The 24,471-nt window shown below is 39.3% G+C and overlaps 2 protein-coding genes across 5 annotated transcripts in view; both read right to left on the bottom strand.

Moving 5' to 3' along the window:
- The window catches only part of pcloa (piccolo presynaptic cytomatrix protein a), a gene marked incomplete at its 5' end in the record, with an annotated part of 50,934 nt that extends 40,936 nt beyond the window's left edge, over window positions 1-9,998 (bottom strand). For 2 of the 3 annotated variants that reach the window (XM_079624229.1, XM_079624230.1), the window contains 3 exons: window positions 426-1,502; window positions 2,297-3,440; window positions 9,817-9,998. In XM_079624229.1, the coding sequence (XP_079480355.1) occupies window positions 426-1,502; window positions 2,297-3,256 (2,037 nt within the window). Of the gene's footprint in view, window positions 1-425; window positions 1,503-2,296; window positions 3,441-5,243; window positions 5,438-9,816 lie in introns of those variants that run through there. The other variant, XM_079624231.1, reaches the window with a different exon arrangement.
- Window positions 9,999-15,525: 5,527 nt separating this feature from the next.
- The window catches only part of sema3aa (sema domain, immunoglobulin domain (Ig), short basic domain, secreted, (semaphorin) 3Aa), a 95,653-nt gene continuing 86,707 nt past the window's right edge, over window positions 15,526-24,471 (bottom strand). For both annotated transcript variants that reach the window (XM_079623670.1, XM_079623671.1), the window contains 8 exons: window positions 23,061-23,205; window positions 22,597-22,816; window positions 22,046-22,137; window positions 21,818-21,859; window positions 21,574-21,731; window positions 19,741-19,808; window positions 19,133-19,278; window positions 15,526-17,983 (listed from right to left, as the gene is read on the bottom strand). In XM_079623670.1, the coding sequence (XP_079479796.1) occupies window positions 17,264-17,983; window positions 19,133-19,278; window positions 19,741-19,808; window positions 21,574-21,731; window positions 21,818-21,859; window positions 22,046-22,137; window positions 22,597-22,816; window positions 23,061-23,205 (1,591 nt within the window). In that variant the 3' untranslated portion in view covers window positions 15,526-17,263. The remainder of the gene's footprint in view (window positions 17,984-19,132; window positions 19,279-19,740; window positions 19,809-21,573; window positions 21,732-21,817; window positions 21,860-22,045; window positions 22,138-22,596; window positions 22,817-23,060; window positions 23,206-24,471) is intronic.

The raw sequence follows: 24,471 nt of genomic DNA, 5'->3' as shown, positions 1-24,471 counted from the left end.
AAAATGAGTTAGCTGTTAGCTTTGATGCTGTCTACATGCCAATTTACTTCAAGTAGTCGACAAAAATCCCACTTTAGTACATTTACAGACTTTCTCTCTCAGACTTTCTCTTCCTTGAAAAATGACCAAAAAAACTCATGACTCATCTTGTTCAGAGGCACATACGGCAGATTCTTGTCCAATAAAATGCCCTCTAGAATCAGAATGTCCCGTCCTCCTAAATTATAAATACCACCTGCCTACGGCAAGCAAAAGAAAGTAGCAAAAGTAGTCTTTTGGTGTTGCAGGCAGTGACGAAAAACTAAAAGCTCCTGCCAGCTAAAAACAGAACAATCCCTTTGATGTGTTCCACCCCAACTTCCTGATTCAATAGGAAATAAATGCAATTCAAAGCCTTTAACAAGGATTTACAGCAGAACTCTTACCTCTGAGAGATGTGGAGTAGGGTTAAATCCACACAGGTTGCACACAGTCTTCTGGCACTCTGTACACATGCTGTAGTTGGGCGATTCTCCTGATCCTACATTCAGCTTCACTTTACAGAGTGGACAGCAGGACTGGGTGTCAGAGCCTGAATCTTGAATTGGAGGCTCCTCTACTTCTTTAGATTTTGGAGGGGATGTGTCCGGTGATGCTTTTCCTTCAGCAGTTGGTTTTGCAGATACTGCGTCTTTGGAATAAGCAGGTGGCGTGTCAGGAGGTGAATCTGAGCCTGAGTCAGGGAGGGATCCAGGAGGGGAGTCTACGTCGGACACAATGGGGGAATCAGGGGGCGATCCCAGAGGAGATTCGGGGGGAGACTTTGATTCCTCCCCAGAGATGAGATTGGTGGCAGAGCTCAGGAAGGATGAGCCAAAACCAAACATCTTTCCAGAAACACTCTCGGCAGCCTGAGGAGTTGCTGCCGGAGGCTTTGCTGAGTCAGTGAGCCCACTGAACCCGCTAAAAAGCTTTCCCGTGACTGACTCGCTAGCCTGAGCTGCAGAGCCAGCCTGAGGTTTGGACGACCCACCAAAACCACTAAAGAGTTTCCCTGTGACTGACTCTGTAGCTTGGGCACCTGCAGAAGGTTTTGTCACCTCTGTCAAACCTCCAAGACCAAATCCCCCAAAAAAGCCCCCTCCATCCTGTTTTGGGGTAGTTTTTGCTGGAGAAGGCTGGGGACTACCTTTTGGGCTCTGTGAAGGTTTTTGAAGAGGAGGAGGCTGCACACGCTTGGCCCCTAGTTGATCAGGGTGAGGTCCCTGATGTGGTCCTGGTTTTGGTGTTGCTGGAGGTGTACTTCCTTTCCCTGTATCAGCAAAACTCTGTTGTTTAGTCAGCATTGGGGGCTTCTTCCCTGGCTCAACCTTTAAGGGAGACCCAGAAGGTGGCTCTATCCTTTGTGGGGAAGGAGGTGCCGAGCCCTGCTTGGACGGCTGTTTCATCATTGGAGGTCCAGGAGGCTCCATTCCCCCCACCGCCCGCTGCATCTGACAGTTCAGGCACAACCATTCCTTACCCTGTGGAAACAAACAGAAAAAGTCAAGGCACATGAGCAAAATTTGATTTCTGTAAGAATATTGATTTGCAATTGTGTTTTCCTGAAGCTCATTGTACATAAAAATACCTCAAAATATATTGTTTATATAGCTAGTCACTGAACAGAAACACCTAGTATAAAACAATTTTATTTGCTGCGAACTTGCTGTTATTAAAATCTCTTCATACTTATTGGATTTATTAGTTAGCCCTGAAAGCCACAACTTTATGATTTAATTAGACTAATTTTATTTCATTTACTTTTATGGTTAGTTTGGTTGAGTCGTTTATTGTAATGCACATTTTGAAATCCTTCATAAAAAAAACACTGTACACTCAACATTGTGTGACTAATAGTGTTATTCCCTCTCACATAGACCAGGAATAATGCCAAATGTATGTATAATCAATGCCTTTATAACTCATGAATGTAGTTTCTAAACTCAGTGAAAAACAACTTCCTCCACTTCCTGTCTGGGTGACTTAAGTAACCTTGATAATCTTCCACCTACTGTGCAAATACTTTTTTCCTAAACCCAAGATGAGAGGAATTAGTGCAGGGTGACTCTCAAGCAGAACCAAATAAGAGTTATTATAACAAACCCTGCACAACTTTAAATACCAGGTATGAAGTATTCAGTGAAAGACTGAAAAAAATAAAACCTTGAATCTTCTGTATGAAAAAATGTCTCATCACATGGCATCTGGATAATAATTTAGACCAGTGTAAAATCTATGTCACTGATGTACTAAGGGGAGCATATTTGTCTCTTACCGCTGAATCTGGTGGACTGAAGCCGCACAGGCTGCACACCTGCTGTTTACACTGAGTGCAGGTGTTGTAGTTGGGTGGCTGGTCTTTGGCCTTAACATTCAGCTCTGTAGACTTACAAAGAGGACACATTGCTTTCCCCTGAGCAGGCCCAGTTTTACCGGGCCCTTCTGATTGAGCCCCCGGCCCAGGTTTGCCCTGCTGTTGAGGTCCACTGAGGCCGGGTTTCACAGGCCCTTGTGGCTGGGGGCCTGGTCCTCCAGGTTTGGGTCCTTGCTGTTGAGGTCCCATTCCTCCAGGTTTAGGCCCTTGCTGCTGAGGTCCTGGTCCACCAGGTTTAGGCCCCTGCTGTTGGGCTCCTGGTCCTCCAGGTTTAGGCCCTTGCTGCTGAGGTCCTGGTCCTCCAGGTTTGGGTCCTTGCTGTTGAGGTCCAGGTCCTCCAGGTTTAGGCCCTTGCTGTTGAGGTCCAGGTCCTCCAGGTTTAGGCCCTTGCTGTTGAGGTCCAGGTCCTCCAGGTTTAGGCCCTTGCTGTTGAGGTCCAGCTCCTCCAGGTTTAGGCCCTTGCTGTTGAGGTCCTGGTCCTACAGGTTTAGGCCCTTGCTGTTGGGCTCCTGGTCCTCCAGGTTTAGGCCCTTGCTGCTGAGGTCCTGGTCCCCCAGGTCTGGGTCCCTGTTGGGGTCCTTGTGGTTGGGGACCAGGACCTCCAGGCTTACTTTCAGGCCCCTGTTTTTGCTGAGAGGGTCCCTGTCCTTTAGGGGGACCTTGCTGAGGTGGCTTCACCCCTTGCTGCGGAGGACCCTTCCCCACTCCACTCTGTGATCCAGGAGGCTTTCCTTCCTGCTTTGCAGGCTGCTCCTCTTCATCATCGCCAAACAAACTAAACTTTGGGATGCTGGCAGAGGAGACAGCAGAAGAGACTGCACTCAGGGGGTTGGCCCCACTCAGGAAGCCAGATGAGAACATGCCGGTTCGTGGTTGTTCTGGGTCTTTCGGCTCCTGCCGGAAACGTGACTCAAGGAGGCTGAGGGAAGAGGGGCTCCGTCCAGGTTTTGGCTTGGGAGGTGGCCCCTCTCCAAATGCATCTACAGTCCGACTCTTACTGAGACCAGCTGAAACTCGGGTGCCACCAGTTTGAGTCTCTGGTGGCCTGTGGAGTGAACAGACATAAGGTCAACTTCTCATTCATTAGTCTCAAGTATATATATTTTTCTAAATCTGTGATTAACAGTTAGGTGCTTTATATACTTAATAGCTATTCTGGGTTAGTTTCAAAACTACATTAAAGGGGCATTGCTAATTAATTAGACAATCAATCAATAAAAGCAAAATCAAAATTTATACAGCAGAAAAAAAGTACATCTAAAAGGGCACCACGGTCCCACTATTAGGCAAAAAAGAACAACACAGCTGTTAACATATATTTTATTATTGATATCAGTAAACAATGTAAATTATTCATTCTAATCTGAAAACTGCAGCAACAAAATACACAAAACTAGTAAAAAAAAATAATAATCTAATTTTTTTTAATGTGAAAGAAGATAATTTAAACTGCTAACTAACTAACTAACTTTCAGGCCACAAAAGAAGAAGAAGAAGAATATTGGGGTCAAAATATTCCCTACGTTTCCCAGTGCATTAATAATCAGAATGTTCCCACAATTTTTCCTCTCAAAATTTTTAAAATAAAGTTTCTCTAGCCTAAATGCTAAGTGCACTAATTTTAGAAAAATATAATACATTAAACTATTTATTCCAAACAAAAACAAATTTAAAAGACACTTTTTTAGTTTTTTTTGGCAGTCACAAATCACAATCATTTCATTTCATTCAGTGCATCACTACTATTAACCCAGTGGCTGTTCAGCACAGCAGCCTGGACTGCTGGTTGTTTTCGTGGGCGTTATTTTACATATATTTGGGTGTTCTGTCATTCAGACACCCAAAGAAGATCATCATGTCACGTCCAAGATGCGTATTGTTTCCGATTGAGTGGCGCTCTTTGCTGTGCGCGTTTCAGCACCATGGACAGCGAACAACATCTTATAATCGTTTAAACTGCAACGCGGTCCTTGTTGTTCTCAGGTGTAATACTACCCGCACGCTCCCCAAAATAAGCAAAGCGATCAATGAGCATGATAGCATTTATGCTTGCGGTGCTATATTTAGTCATATTAATATTTATGTCCCCTCCCCCCCATTTGCGCTTGGGTAAAAATAACACATTTATGCCTAAGCAACTTTAAAGACACAATTCAATTAGTTTACGAATGAGATCATGTCAAAGAGGATGTCGATCGCGTGCTTTCAAGTGATCGAATTTTCATAGACTTGTGTTATTCTCAGGCAGTGTTTTCCAAACCAGCTCATGACATCACCTACACAGCCCATAGGAGGAAGATGGAGCATGGAGAACGCAACGTCGATGTGGATACACGGAGGACGGATATTTATGAGGATCATTCATATTTTTCAAGAAAATGTTTATTTAAAAAAAAAAGTCTATAACCCTGGTCTCATGGACTGAATAAAGCGGTTTAATGAAAACATTCATTAAAACACTATGCACATCAACTGTGCACACATACATAGTGACCCACCATATTAACGCTGATGATTACCAATTATGAAAAAAAAAAACGTTTTGTGCAAAGCGGCGGTAATTTTCTCTATACATATAGCTGTAAAACATAAGTGCACCAAGTAGGTGTTGAATTGCAATCATATCCATGTCTGAAAATTGGCCTGTAATAAATATCTCGCTATAAAACGACCGTAAACATGAAGCAAGAGCGTGAATGGGTGTGATCATATTTTGCATCGGTGATGCTGTCGTGATGTGCCAACCTGCAGTGCCCTGATCAAAACACAAGCCCATCATACCCATCAACACAAGCGCTCGGTCACTGGAGGGATGGAGATCATCATCAGTACGGGCATACATTTATACACTTCAACTTGCCTGGACTGCGCTTTGGCCATAGCGGCCACAAGCTGCTTTCTTTCCTCCTCAGACAGATTGCTGAGGTCTGCCTCCACCCCTGCGGGCATCTGGATGAAGCCACCCTTTCCGTCAGGTGCGAGTCCCGCTGGTAATCCAGTGAGCGCCCCTTCACCGCCTTCCAGGCTCGCTTCGTTCCCCATGATCGACCCCCTTTTCCTTTTAATCCCCCTCCCTCCAGCTAATTACGCGGCGATACGGGTCTTAATGTACTGAATAAAGCGACAGCGTCGGTATCCGCGGTTGTTTTGGATGCATAGCGTTTTATTTCTCCATTTTATTCGAGGGTCTCTGTGGCGTTAACGCACATCCCGAGAGCAGAGCCTCTCCGTGCGGGTGTAGGTCTAGAGTTGTGCGCCTCCCTCCTCCATCCATCCAACGCGCATGTCCCGCCCCTCACAGGTGATCATAAGACGTCGCCGTATGAAAAAAAAACGGAATTAAAGGGACAAAGCGCCTTAGAATTAACAAATCTTCTCATAATTATCCTGTTTATTTTGCTCTCAAGTCGAGCCTAATTAGCGAACTGATTTGGTGGAGGGCAACTGTAGTAACAAGATGTGGTAACACTTTCCATTACATGAAGTATGTTACACACTGTTATTTCTAAATATTTTTAATTGAGTGGTTGACAGATTACATGTCCATACACTTTTTATTATTAATGTTAAGATTTTTTTTATCTGTAGAAAAGGAAAACTGGGGCTAATTGTCACAAAGATTTTGAGTCAAATTAACAGCGAATGTTCCAATCAGTTTCATGAATTGTTTTGTTTCATTAAAGTCAATTTGTTTACTGGTAGGTTCCATTGTGACAACAAAGTGGGAAAAAATGCACAAACTAGAAAATAAATAACCAATCAGATCAGAATACCGGTGGCTAACATGCTATGGCCTAAAATGAGTCTTTGCTTTGGCTACTGTCAATTTATAATTATCAGCACTGTCTTTGATATTGTAGCATTATTTTAGTGTCCCTCTGACTCTAAGTACACTTTAAAATTTTAAAATAAAGTTGAAACAGTGCTTTACCTTTCATTAATATTGTGCAAAAGAGTAAATTACTTGCCATAAGATTTAGCCATCCAACGACTGCATAGATCACACACTCACAAACACATCCATTCACAGTCATGCTCACAGATCTCCTGCTGAATAGGAATCATGAGTCACTGCATCAATATGTCCATAAGTCATCAATACGTCCTTGGCTCATAGCTTTGCCAAGGGCCTGAAACCAGAAGGAGATACCGAAGGAGCTTGTCAGCAGTGACTTTGACAGAGTCAGAGGGAGAATCTACAGGAACACACTGCACGCTTTATAGGGGGGTGTATGTCGTGTCAGTGCCATTTGTTCTCAAAATCAAACGGCAGATTTAGGATTTTAATTTTGCACTGCGTGTTCTATGAATTGAAACCGAGAAAGCCCCAGACGTGCAACTTAATATTAGTATAAGTCTAAGCAGCCTTGAGGAGTGACGGAAGAAAATCCTGTCTCCATTAGCAACCTTTATTGATTCCCACTTGTGTGCAGAGATGAAGCTGACTGCAGGATCACTCTCACCAGTGTAACCAGATCAACACAGCACTGAACCAAACCTGAACAAAACACTGAGATAAAACGTTGAATACAGGGCTGAATACATGCATTTCCTAAACTTAAACTGTTCATATCAAATACTGCAATTAAGCTTGAAGCAGCAGCAGCCGAATTAAATGCAGAAACACATATAGTGAGTCATTCTGAACTTGTGAAGAGTCCAAAAACAGATCATATTTTACAGGAAGAATCCATTTGCTCAATCTGATACGGAGATTTGATAACCCTAGAATCACTGCTGAAATTTAAACCAGATGCGTTTCAAACACTGTCTGAACCATGGTCAGTTAGCAGACATGCAACTGACGTTTTGGGCCATGGTGATTTCCCGATGAAGAGGTTGCCCCCTCTTCTCCTAATCATTTTAAGTGCTTTCTAAAGCCCTTTGACAAAGAGACCACAGGGAAAACCCTGTACCAGCTAATTAATTCTTCCGGATCTTCTGAAAATCATAGACAGGTGTGTGACAGCAGGGTTGGAACCAAACGCAGCAGGAAGGAAGATCTCCAGGAGCAGGACTGAGCATCGATTTATCTTCAGCTATGGTTTTAACAATACATCATCTTCATGGCTGAAACTGATTTGGCAAAGAAAATTAACACTTCCTGTAAAATTCAGACCTATAATTTGTTCATTCACAGGGTTCAACCAACCAACACGCTTAATCACTGTTCCCCCAAAGTGTTATTTTAGTATTTATTTATAAAATATAATTGTATATATTTATTTTTATTATTTTAACTTTCATTTTAATTGAATATTTAATAATATATATATTTAGCTTTAATTTATATTTATTTTAGTTTTAGTAATTTTAGTACTTCAACTTATTTTATTCCTAATGTTGCTATATATATATATATATATATATATATATATATATATATATATATATATATATATATATATTAAATGCATGTTTGAGCTGTTTTATCTGAAAGCAACTTGCACTGATATATCTTAAAATATGTCAGTGATATTGTTTTGTCTCAAGATGCACACCAGGAATGTTTTTTTCTAAGGCACATTTATAAAAGCTACTTATCCTATTTAAACTAAGGCCTAGTCCTGGCTTATTCTACGACCTGTCTGTGAAACCAGGCCTATAAGTTTTACTTTATATTAGTTGTAGTAAAAAACAAAACCACACACACACACACACTGTGGTACCCAACTTCCACATGCATCACTAATAATGAAAATAAAGCAACAGTTTTGCACACACTCCCACAAAATTTGGCATTATCATCATTCAACGCTCAAACACAGAATCAGTCATGCTATGCATCTCATTCCTATAAGGATATCAGATTCCTTCAATGCTGTTTCCGGCTTCCTTATAACCGTTTACGTGTTATCCTCTCCACCCTGTTTAACATCAGAGTGAAGACTGCATGATGTGACAGGGGGGCTTATTCAGCCCAGTCCAGAGCTCCGGGGGGAATTCGTCCTCTGTGTGACCAGCTGTTGTCCCTGGGCTATATCGAGGAGATGGACTCTTATCAAGATCCACAGATGCTCTAACGATCTCCACACATCAATTAATGACATCAAAGAGAACTAGCGGTAAGTTAAGCTCTCTATCACGACTATCTGCTGTTGGCACCACAATCAGGATAACTACATTAAGAGTCACAGATTATGACTATTATTGTTATGGGGTTGTCCTTCCCTTATTGCCTCTTTTCTGTTCCTCTTGTCTACAGTGATGAACGGCGGCCCAGAACAGATAGCCTTTCCCACACAGGGCTGATCACTGGAGCGTACTCTAATGACCTCAACGCTCTGAAGCGGAAGTACACACACATACACCACACAGTCCTGTAAATATAGCTATGAAACCTGGCAAAACTATAAATATACAGTGCTATTCAAAAGGTTTTTTTATATGTTATGTTTAAATGTAACAAGACTACATTTATTTTATCAAAAATACAATAAAACAGTAATATTATTAAAAATGTAAATAACCATTTTCAATTTTAGTATATTTTCAAAGGTAATTTATTTCTATGATGGCAAAGCTGAATTTTTTTAGCATCATTACTCCAGTCTTCAGTGTCAGATGATCCTTCAGAAATAATTTGAATATTCTGATTTGGTGCTCAGGAAACATTATAATTATTATCAATGTAAATAATGAAACTGTGATATTTTTTTATAGAGAAAAGTTCAAAATAACCGCATTTATTTGAAATAGAAATCCTTTGTAACTTTATAAATGTCTTTACTGTTACTTTTGATCAATTTACTGCTTCCTTGTTGAATAAATGCATTAATTTACTCAAAGTTTTGAACAGTAATGCATATGCTATAGCCACATATGCTCACCCACCTGTTTTTTTTTTACTTCCTGTAGCCCTGTCTCTCTAACTCAATACATACACACATATACAAACACTGAAGGCATTGATTATGCTTTACAATGTGTAAGTGTGTGTTGCTGTGCGACATGTATTGTATATATGCCGGTGTGTATGGGTGACTTACAGCGCGCAGAGAAGCAGAAAAGTGTAACTGAAGCCTGAAACCTAATCACACACAGTGCGTGGCTCATTAAAATTGAATATGGGCTTACAGAAAATATGCCTGCATGACCCTTCTGATGAATATAAGATAGATAAAACATCGCCAATAAAAGATACAAACAGGTTATGAGCTTCATATGAACCATGACTAATCTACAAAACAAGACATTGTAGTTTTAAATGCATACATAAACAATAATTTATACCTTTGAACTCTATACTATTCCTGTCTAGATGATAAACAGTGCATCTATATATATATATATACACTCACTGAAAAACACTAAAACAACTTGGACAGGTGGCAAGTGCTGCTGAGTTGCAAGAGGAAGTGAGAAAAGAGTGACAAAGAGATTTAAAAATTGGATCCAGAAGAGAGCAAAGGGTCACATACCTGCACTACAAGCTGAGTGTCTGTTGTTGGCTGCAGTACTCGTGAGTTGGACAGGCCCTTGTGCACTTTGTTCCCTGGGGACGACGTTTCATTTGTGGTATTTTAGCCGTCCTGATCTCCACATCCTTCTTAGACAGTGTGCATGTCCCTAATTCCACCCCTAACACCCCGTTTTCCCTCCCAATGAGAACAAATAAATGCCTGGCTAAAAATACACTCTTAAAGGGACGGTGTCTTTCCCCTCTCTGGCTGCACCCTGCATCAGCCTCGGCAGTAAGCACACCCCCTTTAATTTACACACACCTCTAATCAGCTTTCTTACGAGCCATCGGCCAATCACAGGGTCAGGGATAAGACACACTCACAGAATAAGTCACGGGAACATGCACTTACAACAAGCACACGTGCATAAACTGGGGTCAAAGCCACATCGAAACTCTGTGAACCCAAATATAATTTAAAGATGGACAGAAGACACATTATTAAGTAAAATGAATAAAGACAAATTGCATATTTCAATATAGGTCTCAAATTATGATAATATAACTTAAATATAAAATTACAAAGAAACTAATTTTGAATAGACAAACTGAAATTGTATTTTATTGTAAAATGTACTCTTATAATCTTGTGTAATAACGTTTTATTTACAACATAGGAAATAAACACACACACACACACACACACACATTACTTTCATTAACATTTTGCCCAATTCTCTGTATTACAATACAAAAAATATATACGGTAATAAACATGATTTTAATACGATATCATTATATATCATGCCAGTATTTGTTGTACACTCTTTAATTTATGCTGATTTCAATTTTTAAAAATGTGTTTGTAGTAATACAAATCAAATAAGAATTACAGTTTTGTGCAGGGAATATTGCTATAAAAGTCTTACCTTGAAACAAGTCATGCGTTGCTACAGCTGGCAAGAAAAATCTGAACTCCTGTAAAACCAATACCGTCATGTTAATACCGTAAATTAATCTAATTGTTGCATAAATTGACCATGTTAAAAGTCAAATTATAAATGACAGTTTAACTTCTCTAGGCTTAAGGGTAAGTTTAACAACACCGCTTTGCCAAATCATTACATAAAAAGGCTCAGAGTAGCTCTTATTCTCTGTGGCGTTTTCTTCAGTCCAGAGTCAGATTAAGGTTACAGACTATTGTTTGTGAAGGACATATTGTCACTTTCTCTTTTAATGGGATCTTCAGGTTGTTTCTGAGATGCAGATGCTCATGTCTGCCAGCGCTATTCAGCTCACTTCCCTAAGAACTTCCCACCGGTTTAAAAGAAGGATCCCTAAGATTGTCTAATAAAGGAATAGTTCACCAACATTTTTAAATAGAATTATTTGCTCACACTTATGTCATTCCAAACCTGTATGACTTTCTTTCTTCTGTGAAACACAAAAGATGTCTTGAAGAATGTCGCAGAGTGCACTATTGAATATGCATATGCACCAATGAGATTTTAAGAAAATTATTGTAATACTGGTCTGTTTCATGCACAAAATTAATATGGGCTACTTTTCAGGTGCTGCAGTTTGTCCCTTTTGCAGCTTAACAGTCCCTAGTTACTGTATGCAAGTTCACTGTATAGAAATGAGCAGCATTAACATTCCTAAAAATGTCTGCTTTTATGTACCATGGAAAAAAGAAAGTCATAAATGATATCAAACATGAGGGCGAGTAAATGCAGCTTCCTTTTTCTTTCATACTTGAAATGAAAAACCAAATCTGTGACCAAAGGTTTCTCACAAATGGAACCATGATATTATGTCAAAGTGAAAATTATTCAGGCTGTTGGAAAGTAAAAAGGCATCATATTCTAACGAATGCAAATCGTAGATGATATCGCCTCTATCATGCTCCAAGGGTTATGCCTCCAAACTGTAAACGAGAGCGATAGAGGAGGATGTAAGGAGGAAGGAAGGGATGGAAAGAGCGGGTGAAGGAAGGAAGAGAGGGGGAGGAAGAGAGGGAAATTCATTAGGTGTGGTGAAGTGTACCATTCTCATCAAGGGCAGAGCTCATTTTAACTCCATAATGAGCCTGAGATTAGGGGCTAAGGGGGGTTGTGCCTGGTAACTGACTTCATCACTCGCTGTGATGCTAAATATAAATGCACAGAGGCAGTAGGGAGTCTTTTTTATTATGTAGTAAAAATAAAGATGTACCTTCTTGTCAGAAACACTTTATGGATGCCGTTCTGACTCCTTGTGATTATCAGGCCATATATATCAGGGTAGATCGTTTTCAGTTACCTTGCATGCCTGTCCACCTGGGGGAATGAAATTAAGGGGTGTAAATTAATGTAAATAATTTTATTGTAAATAAAAATAATCACTTTTCAGACCAGAGTTATTTTAGTATTCAAATCAAATCAGTTTTATTTATAAAGCACATTTAAAATCAACCTTGGTTGGCCAAAGTGCTGTACAGTAAAGTAAAAAACTAAACAAAACTACATTAAACGCACAAGAGAAAAAATTAGTTTTTAGCAAGGATTTGAATTCAGCTTATGTGGAAGCTGTATTGTTTGTTTACTATTATAGTTTTAATATTTTGAATTAGCTTTCATTCTAGGCGCTGTTTACACGACACAGCTTTCAGCTAAAAGCGTTTTATGCGTTGTGGCCGTTTATTTACACAACAATGGAATTTTGGGGTCTTGAAAACGCAAACTTTTTGAGAACGTGTTTCAAAGTGCAAGTTTTTGAAAACGATACTGTTACTGTCCCAGTGTTATCTACAAAACCGGTGATGTCACGCCGCATGCATTACGTGTTTAGTCTACAGACGCGTATAGTGTTTCTTTACAAAATAACGTCACCAACTACTGGCCTGGCATGAATAACACAGCGTTTTTAGTAGTTTTTTAACAAATTTGTGTGATCGTCTGTACTCGAACAATGCAAAGGAAAAATCTTAGCTATTTTCTGGTTTTGTCATTTTATCAGTTTTGTTTAATATTTTTATGTAGCTTAAGCTTTAGGGTACGTTTACATGACAACAATGTACTAAAACTGAAAAGTTTTCCTTGTTTTTTGCACACAGCCAACAACGTTGTCAAAACGTTCCTGTTCACACAGATCTGCGAAAACGACTAAAAATGCTGTATTATTCATGCCAGGCCAGTAGTTGGCGATGTCACTTTGTGAAGAAACACTACGCGCTGAACACATAATATGCATGTGTGTGACATCCGTCATCGTTTTCACAAATTTGTGTTTTTGTAGTTTACACTGAGATGATAACGGTATAATTGTAAAAAAAAAAACTGCACTTTGAAACAAGGTTTTAAAAGTTTGAGTTTTCACAGGCCCTCAAAACACCGCTGTCATGTAAATGAATGGCCAAAATGCATAAAAAGTTTTGTTTTTAGTTGAAAATGGTGTCATTTATTTTTATTTCAGTTGTAGGTTTACTTTTGTATTTCAACAAAACATATTTTTCTCAGTTAGTTTCCAAGACAACATTTCTAATTTTAGTTTAAGCTTTTATAGTTATTAACAGACGTTTCTATTTGATCTCAGCTTTATTTCAATTACTAAAAAGACTTTTGAATAGTTTTCATTTTAATGTATCTTAAAAATACTGATTCAGACAACTCTAGGTAAATGTTTGCACGTGTGTGCGAAGACTAACATTGTTAGTCAGAATCTAATACTCAGCTGAATTAATTTTCCAGCAATAAATCCATGACAAAATGTGCACTAGTAATTACATTTACTTACAGAGAGCAAGAGAGTGGCTCTGACCTGAATCTCCTTTCTACCCAGAATCCTCAGGGCCATGGTGTATGTGTGTGAGTCAGACAATGTGAAGAGACCTCTGATTCATGAGAAGGCAAACACTTGTGCGCTCATAAATGTGTGCTTATGACACACAAACTCACACATGCACAAATCTCCAGGATACAGAGTGACACACTTGCTTTCTGAGGACACTTTTGATGTGGAGGAGATGATGGATGTGTCGAGGGCAGCTTCATTTCTGTTCCTGTTCTCACAAACACTTACATGCGCACACTCATTTCAGGTCAAACCTTGGGCACAGAATAAATGAACAGTGCTTAGTGCTTTGCTATTAAATTATTTTTTTCTCTCTTCATCATAGAGATTTTGAAGAACATAGTAAAGGAACCATAAGATATAGAGCAATATGTTATAGAATATCTTGCAGTTCACATTTTAATAAAACCCATTCCTGATTCATTGAGCATTAATGCATTTTTGGAAGAGAGTTGAAAAATAAATAAAAAAAGAGGTAGCACGCCATCTAGTGGTAATAAGTACAAACTGTGACCTTAAATAGATTATGCAGATGACAAAAATGCGTAATGAATCATTTATGCAACACAACATCTATATATCTATCTATAAATAGTCAGCTTATGACTTTATGAACAAGATGTGTTGGTTGTCTTATCTGTATTCTGCAAGGCATATATGCTATTTACAAAAAAATATCAACGCCTATTAAGTTTGTATTAATGTGCTGTATTAGTCAATTGTTATTTCATAACAGTCACAATTTATTATACACAGTGGGGGGAAAAAGCTAAACATCTTATCTAAATGAGACATTAAAATGAACATTTAGGAACTACACAAGTAAGGTGAAATTTCTGTAATGGTCCGTCTCACCCTCGTGTCAGTGTCACTCCAAATGCGCACGTCCAAGCTCTTCTGCGGCAATTGTCATGCTCCACAAAAGTGTCATAAAGTATTCCGCTGTATTTAAGGTATTCTAAAGTCATATGATAGCTTTGTGTTAGAAACAGGCCGAAATGTAAGTCTTTATTTGCAGAAAACATCAGCTTCTTTCGTCCAACTTCCGTATTTTTAAACCTGGCGCGTCATGAGCTTCGCGAGAACAAATTAAATTTGAGCATGTTTTCTTTCGCCCCGCCTACTTCTCCTCAAACAGACGCATCCCGAATCTTCCACTCATTCGCTATTTCCAGAGAATGAATGAATATTGTTCACGCAGAATACAGACAACACAAAATGGCAGAAAACTAGTTCAGTGAGCCATTTCGGACACAAAATTATTTGGATAAGAGAAACTAAGCTTTCTGAATCTTCGAAACAGCCATGTTTTAATTAAATGTATGCATGGTCTGTCTTAATACTCGATTCTGATTGGCTGGAAGGTGTGCAATAAAACCGTTTAATGCACAGGTAATTCCAAGTCAGTTTTATCATAGACATACAAGAGGGAGATGAGATACTCACTTTTAAAAAATAGTAAATTAGTAATTTTCTGTTGGCATACATTGGTTATATTTATTCATTTTTCCATCATTTTGGGCATATCGGAGATGCTCCAAGTCCAGCCTGAGTTATTGTAGCTTCCATTAGGCAATATGTTTTTTTTTTGTTGTGTGTGTGTGTGTGTGTGTGTGTGTGTGTGTGTGTGTGTAAAAATCTGACTAAATAACTAACAAATGTAGGCCTATATGATCTAAAAATGAATAAATAACTAAATAGCAACTGGAATGTACCAAAATTGGCAACTCGAGTAGTTATTGTGATTATTTAAAATATCCTCACCTTAGTGATAACCTCACCTTTCATCAAACACAATATGAGAGTCAACAACATTCATAGATAGGCTACATGTGTCCTCCAAATCCTGCCAAAAACACATCACAGAAATATACAAATAATCCATCCACGACCACCCTGAAATTATAGAGGAAATATTTATTTAGACAACCAAATGCATGCCAGAAACACCAATTTTACATAACTGACAGCTCCCTTCTCCTCCCTTGCTTCACCAGCCAGCTCCAAAATCAACTCCATCTGGGGCAGGGAGTGGACGGGAGAGCCATCTGGTGGATATACCTCTGTATCGCATTGAAATGACAATTGCAGAAAAGTTGGGGGAAACCTGTATGAGTGAAAAGACTATGAACCTATAATACATAAAAAGGGACAGAGTATGTTTAGATGGTGTAATCTTTGCAAACGGCAAAAATATTATTCACATCTCGTACATCTTGCATGGCACAGAAATGACCTCTCGCACGACACACACCGACAATAAAAATAAAGATGCACAAAGGCAGAATTCACATGCAGTGTGTTCTCCACGGCATCTAATCTGACCGAACCCACACATTTTTTTAGGGAGATTCACAGCTAATCATTGGACATGATTTATTATTTCTTGTTAGTTTTGCACAATGAATGAAGTTAATACAAGAAAGACCTAAAGATAACCTTAAGAGACAGAAAAAAAGAAAAAGAAAAACGTAAAACTAAGATAAAAGGATACAGAACAGATCTGAAAAAGCCCCATCTGCTAACACGTAACAAGAATCTTAGCCTAAAAACAAATAATTGGTCCGTCTATGGGTACTGCGGCCCGCCAGCCACGTTTACAACTGAATAGAAAAAAATATCAAAAATAAATGCAACCCTTTGAACAATAAACAATAACCAGCAATAAATAATCAAGTGGTGTTCCGCTGTATATATGTACATATACTAGGGTCACTCAGCATTCAGCCTAACATAGACTGAATTGTCAAATGAATGACGTAAACGTATGAAATATGAGTAATAATAATTTAGAAATACACTACAGACATTATGGAAATATCTAAAAAGATGTTCTTTCATTTTTACGCAACCAACATTTAGAACGATCATCTATACGGCTGTAATCCGCAGATAGTTTGACTATGCAACTGGTTTGGAAGAGCTTATTTATTCAACTCATGCACGTTGTTTTTGAAACCTAAATTTTGGCAGAAATGGTCACCACAGTTAGACCTTTTTTTAGTCAGTCAGGCCCACTTGATTATCTGAAACATTTAACACGAACATCAAAACGCTTCTGAGGATCAGAGGTTCGACAAGCTGTTACTAAGACATGCCTTATTTTCACCTTTGACCAATTGTGTCCATAATTACTTAGTGTTGTTCTATGTACAGTACAATGCTTGCTCATATATTACAGTCTTTACAAATCAGAGCAACTGGCTTCCAGTTTTCCAGGTGCCAAAATCCGCTCCACCGCGTCTTTTCCACAATCACAGACCGTATTTTGTCACATCGACAAATAAGTTTCCTTTGACACCAAATGCATCTTCTTTTCCCGTTGGCACTTCCCCTTTTAATCACAAAGGTTTTTTTGGCAAACGACCGTCTTAGAAATGCGTGCTTTGATGAAAACCATCGCGTGTATGACGTCGGATCTGTAACACTAGTAGTGTAAAAGGTCTTTGCTGTCACATCACAACAACAAAGAGAATGTGCTTTCCCTGGTGAACGGGTGACGTGAGCAGGATTCCAGTTGAGTTCACCGTTTTTGAGTTTTGTGCTATCGATTATGCACGCGTGTCTGTTGTATGAGTGACTGATGCAGATGTTTACAAGTGTATGTCGTCGACTGAGTGTTGCGTGTGTGTGTCTCACACGCTGCGTGGTGGTCTCTGCTGTTCGTGGGTCCTGCGGTTGCGCCCCCTCTTGTTCTCCTGGAGCTGTTTCCACTTGGCTGTGTTAGGAGGTCCTCTCTGAGGGGTCTGGGTACCTCTTTTCCCCTGGTTCGGCTGTGCTCTTTGGCTCTCGGGAGCACTCTGGACCTTCTGCGCGCTCTGAGTGTCCGGTTTGCTGCTTTGGGTCTCTGTGCTCATGGTACTTCCCGGGACTTGACTTCTCTGCAAGCCGGTGGACTTGGGAAGAATCTGAACACTCGGGTTGTTCGGCACTTTGGGTGTGTTTTGGGCTCTCTGCGTCGGGTTTTGTGAGTTTTGGGAGGTTTTCTCTGTTTTTATACTCACACCTGCTCCGGTATTGACTTTGGGGACTTTTTTCCCCTTTGGCTTCTTGTCTCGCTTCCAAACCCGCTCGCAGAACTCGTCCACGCTGTTGAGATCTGGGTGCTCCAGCAGGCTCATGAAATCCCGGTACCAGAGTTTGTGTTTTGGGGAGGGATCCTTATCATTGGCTCCCGCCCGGAGAAGCAGCTCTCCCACGCGCTGAGATGGGATGACCTGGAGATTGATACGCCTCAAGGGCTGGATGAAGCCGTGCTCTACGGCGTGGCAGAGGTACACTCCTGAATCGGCCTGGGTTAGACTTCGGATCAGTAAACCTTGGCCCGTAAGACTCACCCTTTCATCAATCACAATCTGACATGGAGAAAAAGAGATTGAGTTAGGGCTGCTTGTTTTTTAAAAATGGTCCCAGACCAGGACTTAAATGCTAAGGGTCACATCTGGGGTGCAAGGATAAACTACAGCACAGTTTGGGGATTTTCTTACACAGCAGGAAGGCTGAAATTTGACCGTTATTATATTAACATGATGAGCGTCTGGGCTGAGGTGTTACTTTAGCGCTATTTTTTGCCTGATCATATCTGAAAGAGAAACACAGCTGGTGTGTGTGTGGCGGTGGGTGGTAAGGGAGGGAAGGAGGGTCATTATGTCATATCCTGTTCATTAAAATCCCTTAATTTTCTAGTCACAACTTAACCTTTATAAAACAGCAACATTTTACTTAATGATAATTAAACATTTTGTGGTCAAAAAGTGACAGTAAATAATACATATTTATATTTCTAATAAATGCTGTTCTTTAGAACTTTCTATTCATCAAAGAATCCTGAAAAAATATATTATGGTTACACAAAAATATTAGGCAGCCCAACTGTTTTTAACATTGATAATAATAAAAAAAAAGTTTTTTGGGCAGAAAATCATCATGGAATGAAGAAATGGATGATGAAAATTCAGCTTTGCCACCACAGGAATTACATTTTAAAATATATTCAAATAAAAAACAGTTACTTTTGACCAAATAAATACAGTCTTGGTGAGATCATAACACAACACTGACTCAACCAATGGCGTGAGTTGGGGGGCGGAACTTTCCATTTGGCCATGCAATGGCAGATCTAAGTGATTCCATTTACCAAAGCTTGTGGCACAGTTCTCTTTAAAATGCATTTTTATATTATGAAAATTAAAAATAATATTTTCGGTATTCATAAATAATGACTGATGCATTAGATAGACTTTACAGAATATAGCAATAACCTTTAAATTAATCCAACAAGCAGTGTTAGACTGTTAAAATAGACTGCCAATATCAGGGAGCTTGTAATGTAATATGTGAAGAATCTGGAAACTGACCACAAGATAAACTGAGAAAAACGGTTCAAATATATTTACATACTATAGTGACATATCCGAAATGCAATATTAGATTACAATGAAAACATAATTTTAGTACATGCCTTGCTGGCTTATGTTCTTGTTGTTAAGTGTATATGCATGTACCTCATGTTTCCGCTCGTCGTTGGGTCTCTGTAGCTGCCAGTAGATTAGAGCTCGCTGAGACTTCGGGCTGCATTCCAGAAACATACTGCTGTTCTCTACGCCATACACACTTCTCTCCTCCACACTGCTGTAACCTTCCAGATCATCTAACACACACACAGACACATGAGGAGGTAATGTTCAGTAATGCCCAGAGTACTGAAATAGAAGAATGTATCAGTGGCATCTGCACAAATGAAAGATTATAGTGCATAAATTCTACCCAAGCGAACCTCATTGTTCAGATTGAATTCTAATGTGTTGTTGATCACGTTTATTAAAGTGTACCATTCATTTAATTGAATTGGAAGTTGCTTTTTAGGTACAATTGTAGTAGGTCACAATTGCACAATATTCATCCGATTATATAAAAATGTGTAAGATTAAATGCACCAATCTTAGGCCAACCCATGAACGTTGTTAATGTTTTTGTTGTTGTTGTTGTTGTTGTTGTTGTTGAATGAGGTGAATTTGCATGTCCTCATGTTGGTTTTGATTATGCATGATCTGAAATATAGCCAGAGATGCCACTGCGATGTAGTACATGTTCTGTATGTGTGTATTCTCACCATTATGTTGCAGATCAGAGCACTGGGAAAGAGGATCCCCATTTCTGATGTCCTGACGTCTTGTTCTCCTGTTTAATAAAAACGATTGAATAAGACACACGTGATTTTTACCCATTAAGTTCCAAATCAAAACTTTGTTTCTGAACGTTCTCTGAACATTCTCATTTCACGTTCTATAAACATAATGAGAATGTTACTTTTGAATGTTCTCAACTTTGAACAAACATTTTGTTAATATTACAGATTAGGGATGTTCTGAGAACGTTCCCTGTTGGCTGGGTTTGTACCTTCTACACAAACATTAAACTTAGTGTTTATCATTTGCAACACTACTACACGCAGGCCACTAGAGTGCACTGTTGTTTCAAACACCTACATTGTACCATATTGCCCTCAAGACTTAAACATGATGTGTGATTTTTTTTAGATGTAAAATACTTTCTACTATTCCAGGTTAATGCACAGAGACAATAATTGAACTATTTGTGTAATAGATGTTCCTTCAACATTGGCCAACACTGCAACACTGATTCATCCAATCCAGTCGGTTTGTCATCACAAAGGCAGATGGGGAAAGTGTTTGGGAAAACTTGCAAATCCATGACGGAAATGTAGGTGCATGAAGGAAGGACATGTGCTTGATGTGTTGGTGCCCTAGTTTGATTCATGGAGAGATATTTCATAATGTTCAAATATATGTTCTTCAAATATATTGTAACAACAGCTCTGCGCGTCATTCTCATCTAAAAGAGTCTCTCATTCTCCATTATCGCATTTACAGCCACTTTAAGAGAGAAGCTTCACCTCTTAAATGCTAACATGGGCCAGGGACTGAGCCAAGGCCGGCACTCTTATCCATTCCCTGAGAAGATTTCCTGTGTCAAACTGAAAACATTCAGAATCTGGTGTGAAGGCTGCCTGTAGCTGAGGTTTAGCTGCAGTAGATCTTGGAGTGAAATATGAAAACCTGCTGAGATTCTGTGCAAACCGTGTTTGAACAGCCTCGTTGTTATTTCCCCATGATCTTCTTAATTTTATTTTCCTGTTCTGTTCTTGGATTTCAGTGTATAGCTCTCTGTCTCCTTGTTTCTGTAACATGTTTTGCAAAGGCGTGCACACACACACACACACACACACATTCCTTGACTCTGGCTGTCTCGGCACGTGCGGGAGGTGCGGTAAGGACGTCTGTTTTGCATTTTAGGCACAGTGAAAATATTTGGAGTGGCGTGGGCCATCCTTGTGCCACGAGGGTGTGTCGAGACCGAAGCCATTGCCCTCTTCTTCCTCTGAGAAGGTGTAGCTGGCACAGATAGTGTGTGTGTTTTACTATATAAATATATTAACAGTGGTACGTGGTGTACTGTGAGCATGTGTTTATGATGTGTTTAAAAGCAGCCTGAATACTTGGATCCAGGTGTTTGTGCTTGTCTATGCATGTGCGTTGTTGTGTGTTGAGATGCAGAATTTGCAGTGCACTAAACACCTGTACAGTGAATATGGCACCATAATTTGTGAAAAAATGTAATAGACTTAAAGGGATAGTTCAACCAAAAATTATGTTTTGTCATTGTCAAAATGTAAAAAAAAAAAAAAAAGTCAATGGGATTATTTTGGACCCCATTGACTTTCATTGTATGGACAAAAAAAGTTATTCAAAATATCTTCTTTTGCGTTCTAAGAAAGAATGTCATACTGATTTGGAATGACACAAGGGTGAGTAAATAATGACAACAATTTTATTTTTGGGTGAACTAAGAACATGTAATTTGATCCAGATTCTATAATAAAAGCACAAAAATATTCAAGAAATTCATCAATATGTGTTCTTACCTCTTAGCAGTGGGAAAATATCGAGAGCATTCGGTCCCGTCCCAGGCACAATATGGATCTCTTGCCAGGCAACACTCGGCACAGGCCTTCCCGTAGACCTCACAGCGGTGCAGGGGCATCTGGGAAATCCCTAAATCTGACCCGAGGTACAGCTGTTGCTGTTGACAGATGAACATATAAGTCTATTAGGACACGGTTTACTCTCTGCTAATGGCTGGTGAAGAGTCATTTCAAGCAGACGTACTTGTTTAGTGGAGAGCTCCATGGCAGTAATAGGTGTTGGCTCCTAAAAGAGAAAACAGAGATTTTAAGATCCGAGGATATTTGTTTGATGACATGCTGTGGCTGTGCAGACAGATTTATGGGAGAGCAATTAAATGTACTAAGGTGAAAATTATAGTTGGAGGATTTCGATTCCAAAAACAAGCAGAAACGCACAGCTCTCTGGGTAATGAAGAGTTGGAGAACATACCCTAAACACCGTCATCTCTTCCAGCACCACTTCCTCCAGATCATGCCAGCTTTCCCTGGGAATGGTCACCACCTTCAACACGGTTCCTAAATCTGATTTGGGATTAGAATATTTTTTATTAGAATATTATCATGTTTTATATCTCTTAGTAATTGTAACTTTATCTCTTCTCAAAAAAAAAAATCATATGGGTCTGAAACAACATGTGTGAATATTATTATTTTTTAAATAGAAAACATTTGTAGTTTTGTGTGAACTAAGGGAGCTCAGCAAACATTTAAGGGGACATTACTTAAAATATTTTAAAATCAGACAATGCTACCACTACATTAAACTACTAACTAAACAGCACTATAAGCTAAAACAATTAAAAATCAAGATATTCCTTATTTTAGTCTTGGAAAACATGGATTATATGATGGAATGTGTCATATACGGTAAGCGCTTTGTGTGAATGCCACCCAAGAGTTAAGTGATTTCTTGGATTAGGTGATCTGTTTATCCAGAAGTTATATTTCTGTATTGACAACGTGTTGGTTGGTTTTACTAGCCTGTGCCGATGAACATGACTTCGTACTGGCCGTCCTCGGCTTCCACACGGTCCACTACCAGCTGACTGAACTGGTACTCCACGTTGGTGCGCACAACTATGGGCTTCCCACCCATCGGTTGCACAGGGTTATACATGGCTGGGTGCAGGCGTGCAAATGTTATTACATCATCGGGAAGGTCTTTGGTAGAGTCAAAACCTCCGAACGTTTTGCTGGGACACTACAGTGGATAAGAGAGGGGAGATGAAGGGTTAAACTTTCTCACTGATGCAGAGGTTCAGGTCTCAGTATGTTCCAAATAGGCTAATAAAGTAGGCCTACAGTATATTATTAGTTGGAAGATTCGTTTTTTTTTTATTATTTTTTTTTATTATTATTTAACAAAAATGCACAGATATAAAGCTGTAATTTGTCAGAAAACATAAAAAAAAGTGTTAATGCCAAATATTTCGGCCAGTACTCACTGTGCCAGGACGGGGGTATGGCACTCTGCCCTGGAAGGGAACCCACTGGTAGTTTGGCCCATCCCTGTGGGCATATGGACCTAGAAATACCCTTCGGATGTCTGCCATACTGTACATGCATATAGCTGATCCACGGAAGATATTACTGAGGAAAGAAGAGGGGAGAAAATGGAGGTTAAATCATTCATTGAAAACAAAAGCTTACATTTCCAGAAGCGTGTCTATGAGAAGTGATTGATCCATTTTAATTCAACAAAAAAAATGTTGGGAAGGACAAATGTTTGCATGGATTTTATGGATCGGGAATTGATTAAAATTGAAAATGGAGCTTTACGACAGGTGGTCTCTATCTGACAGGTGGTTGTTCGGGAGGAGATGAAAATATGAGGGCTTGGCGAAGCCATCTGAAAAAGCAAGTTTTTTAAAAATATTTTGATGAAAGATCATAAAGACCAATGTCAATAAAATATGTCAGGCAGAAACCTTGAACTGTATCTCCATATTTTATCTTTTTTCATGCATATTTAATATTGGCCACACTTTATGTCTGTCTATGGATTTGAAAAAATGAAAAATTTCTTTCTCAATGAAAAAGAAACACTTTATATGTAAAGGCTAATGTTCTATCAGCCCGATCTCATGAAAGTGCGTATCTATACGACGAATGTTATTTCTCGTGCCATTTATACAGCAAAATGCAGCCGTTCTAATGACGGACAAAATATGTATTAAAAAACCTTGTAACTCCATTTAAGCTTGATTTTGGTAAAATATTAATGATTTGATGACACACGCAAGTGTCTGTGACCATATACGAAGCCACAATATCAACTTTGACAACACAGTGTTTAAATATGTAAAAAATACAGTGTTTTTTCCATTTACCGAAAAGTAGCAATTTTGGACATACAAGGTTTCAGCCCGACAGCGACGATAAGCAAAAATAAATCGAGCACAATAAGACCAAAAAGGGTTGATTCTGATTTCATGCTTACTTTGATGTGTGTTAGCTGATGTGCAAAATTAGCATTTGTATTGCAGTGTATATGTGTGTATCCAAGCCGTTATTCCCCCTATACAGCCATGAAACCAAACACACTATGGTGGATCAGCCCTTAGCATTTGTAAAATGTTAATTAGTGAGAAAATCAATTAACCACAGGGCACATGAATAAACCAATTCCCTATCACTCAGTCAGGGTCCCAGACATAAAAACACACACACAAACACACACACACACACACACATACATGTGCTTTCACACTCTTAACACACATACACCCCCAGATAGAGCGAGAGATAAAATACTGATCCATCACCGCAGAGTTCAGGCCTCATTAAGTGGCAATATTAAAAGCAAGTTCCTAGAATGCACTTCTATTCATCTCAGAAACAGGGCACTTAGAAAAC

The sequence above is a fragment of the Phoxinus phoxinus genome, assembly GCF_949152265.1.
Source record: "Phoxinus phoxinus genome assembly, chromosome: 9".
In the NCBI taxonomy this organism is placed as follows: domain Eukaryota; kingdom Metazoa; phylum Chordata; class Actinopteri; order Cypriniformes; family Leuciscidae; genus Phoxinus; species Phoxinus phoxinus.
The sequence above is the reverse complement of the archived record's forward strand: the minus strand, read 5'-3'. Positions and strand labels throughout refer to the sequence as shown.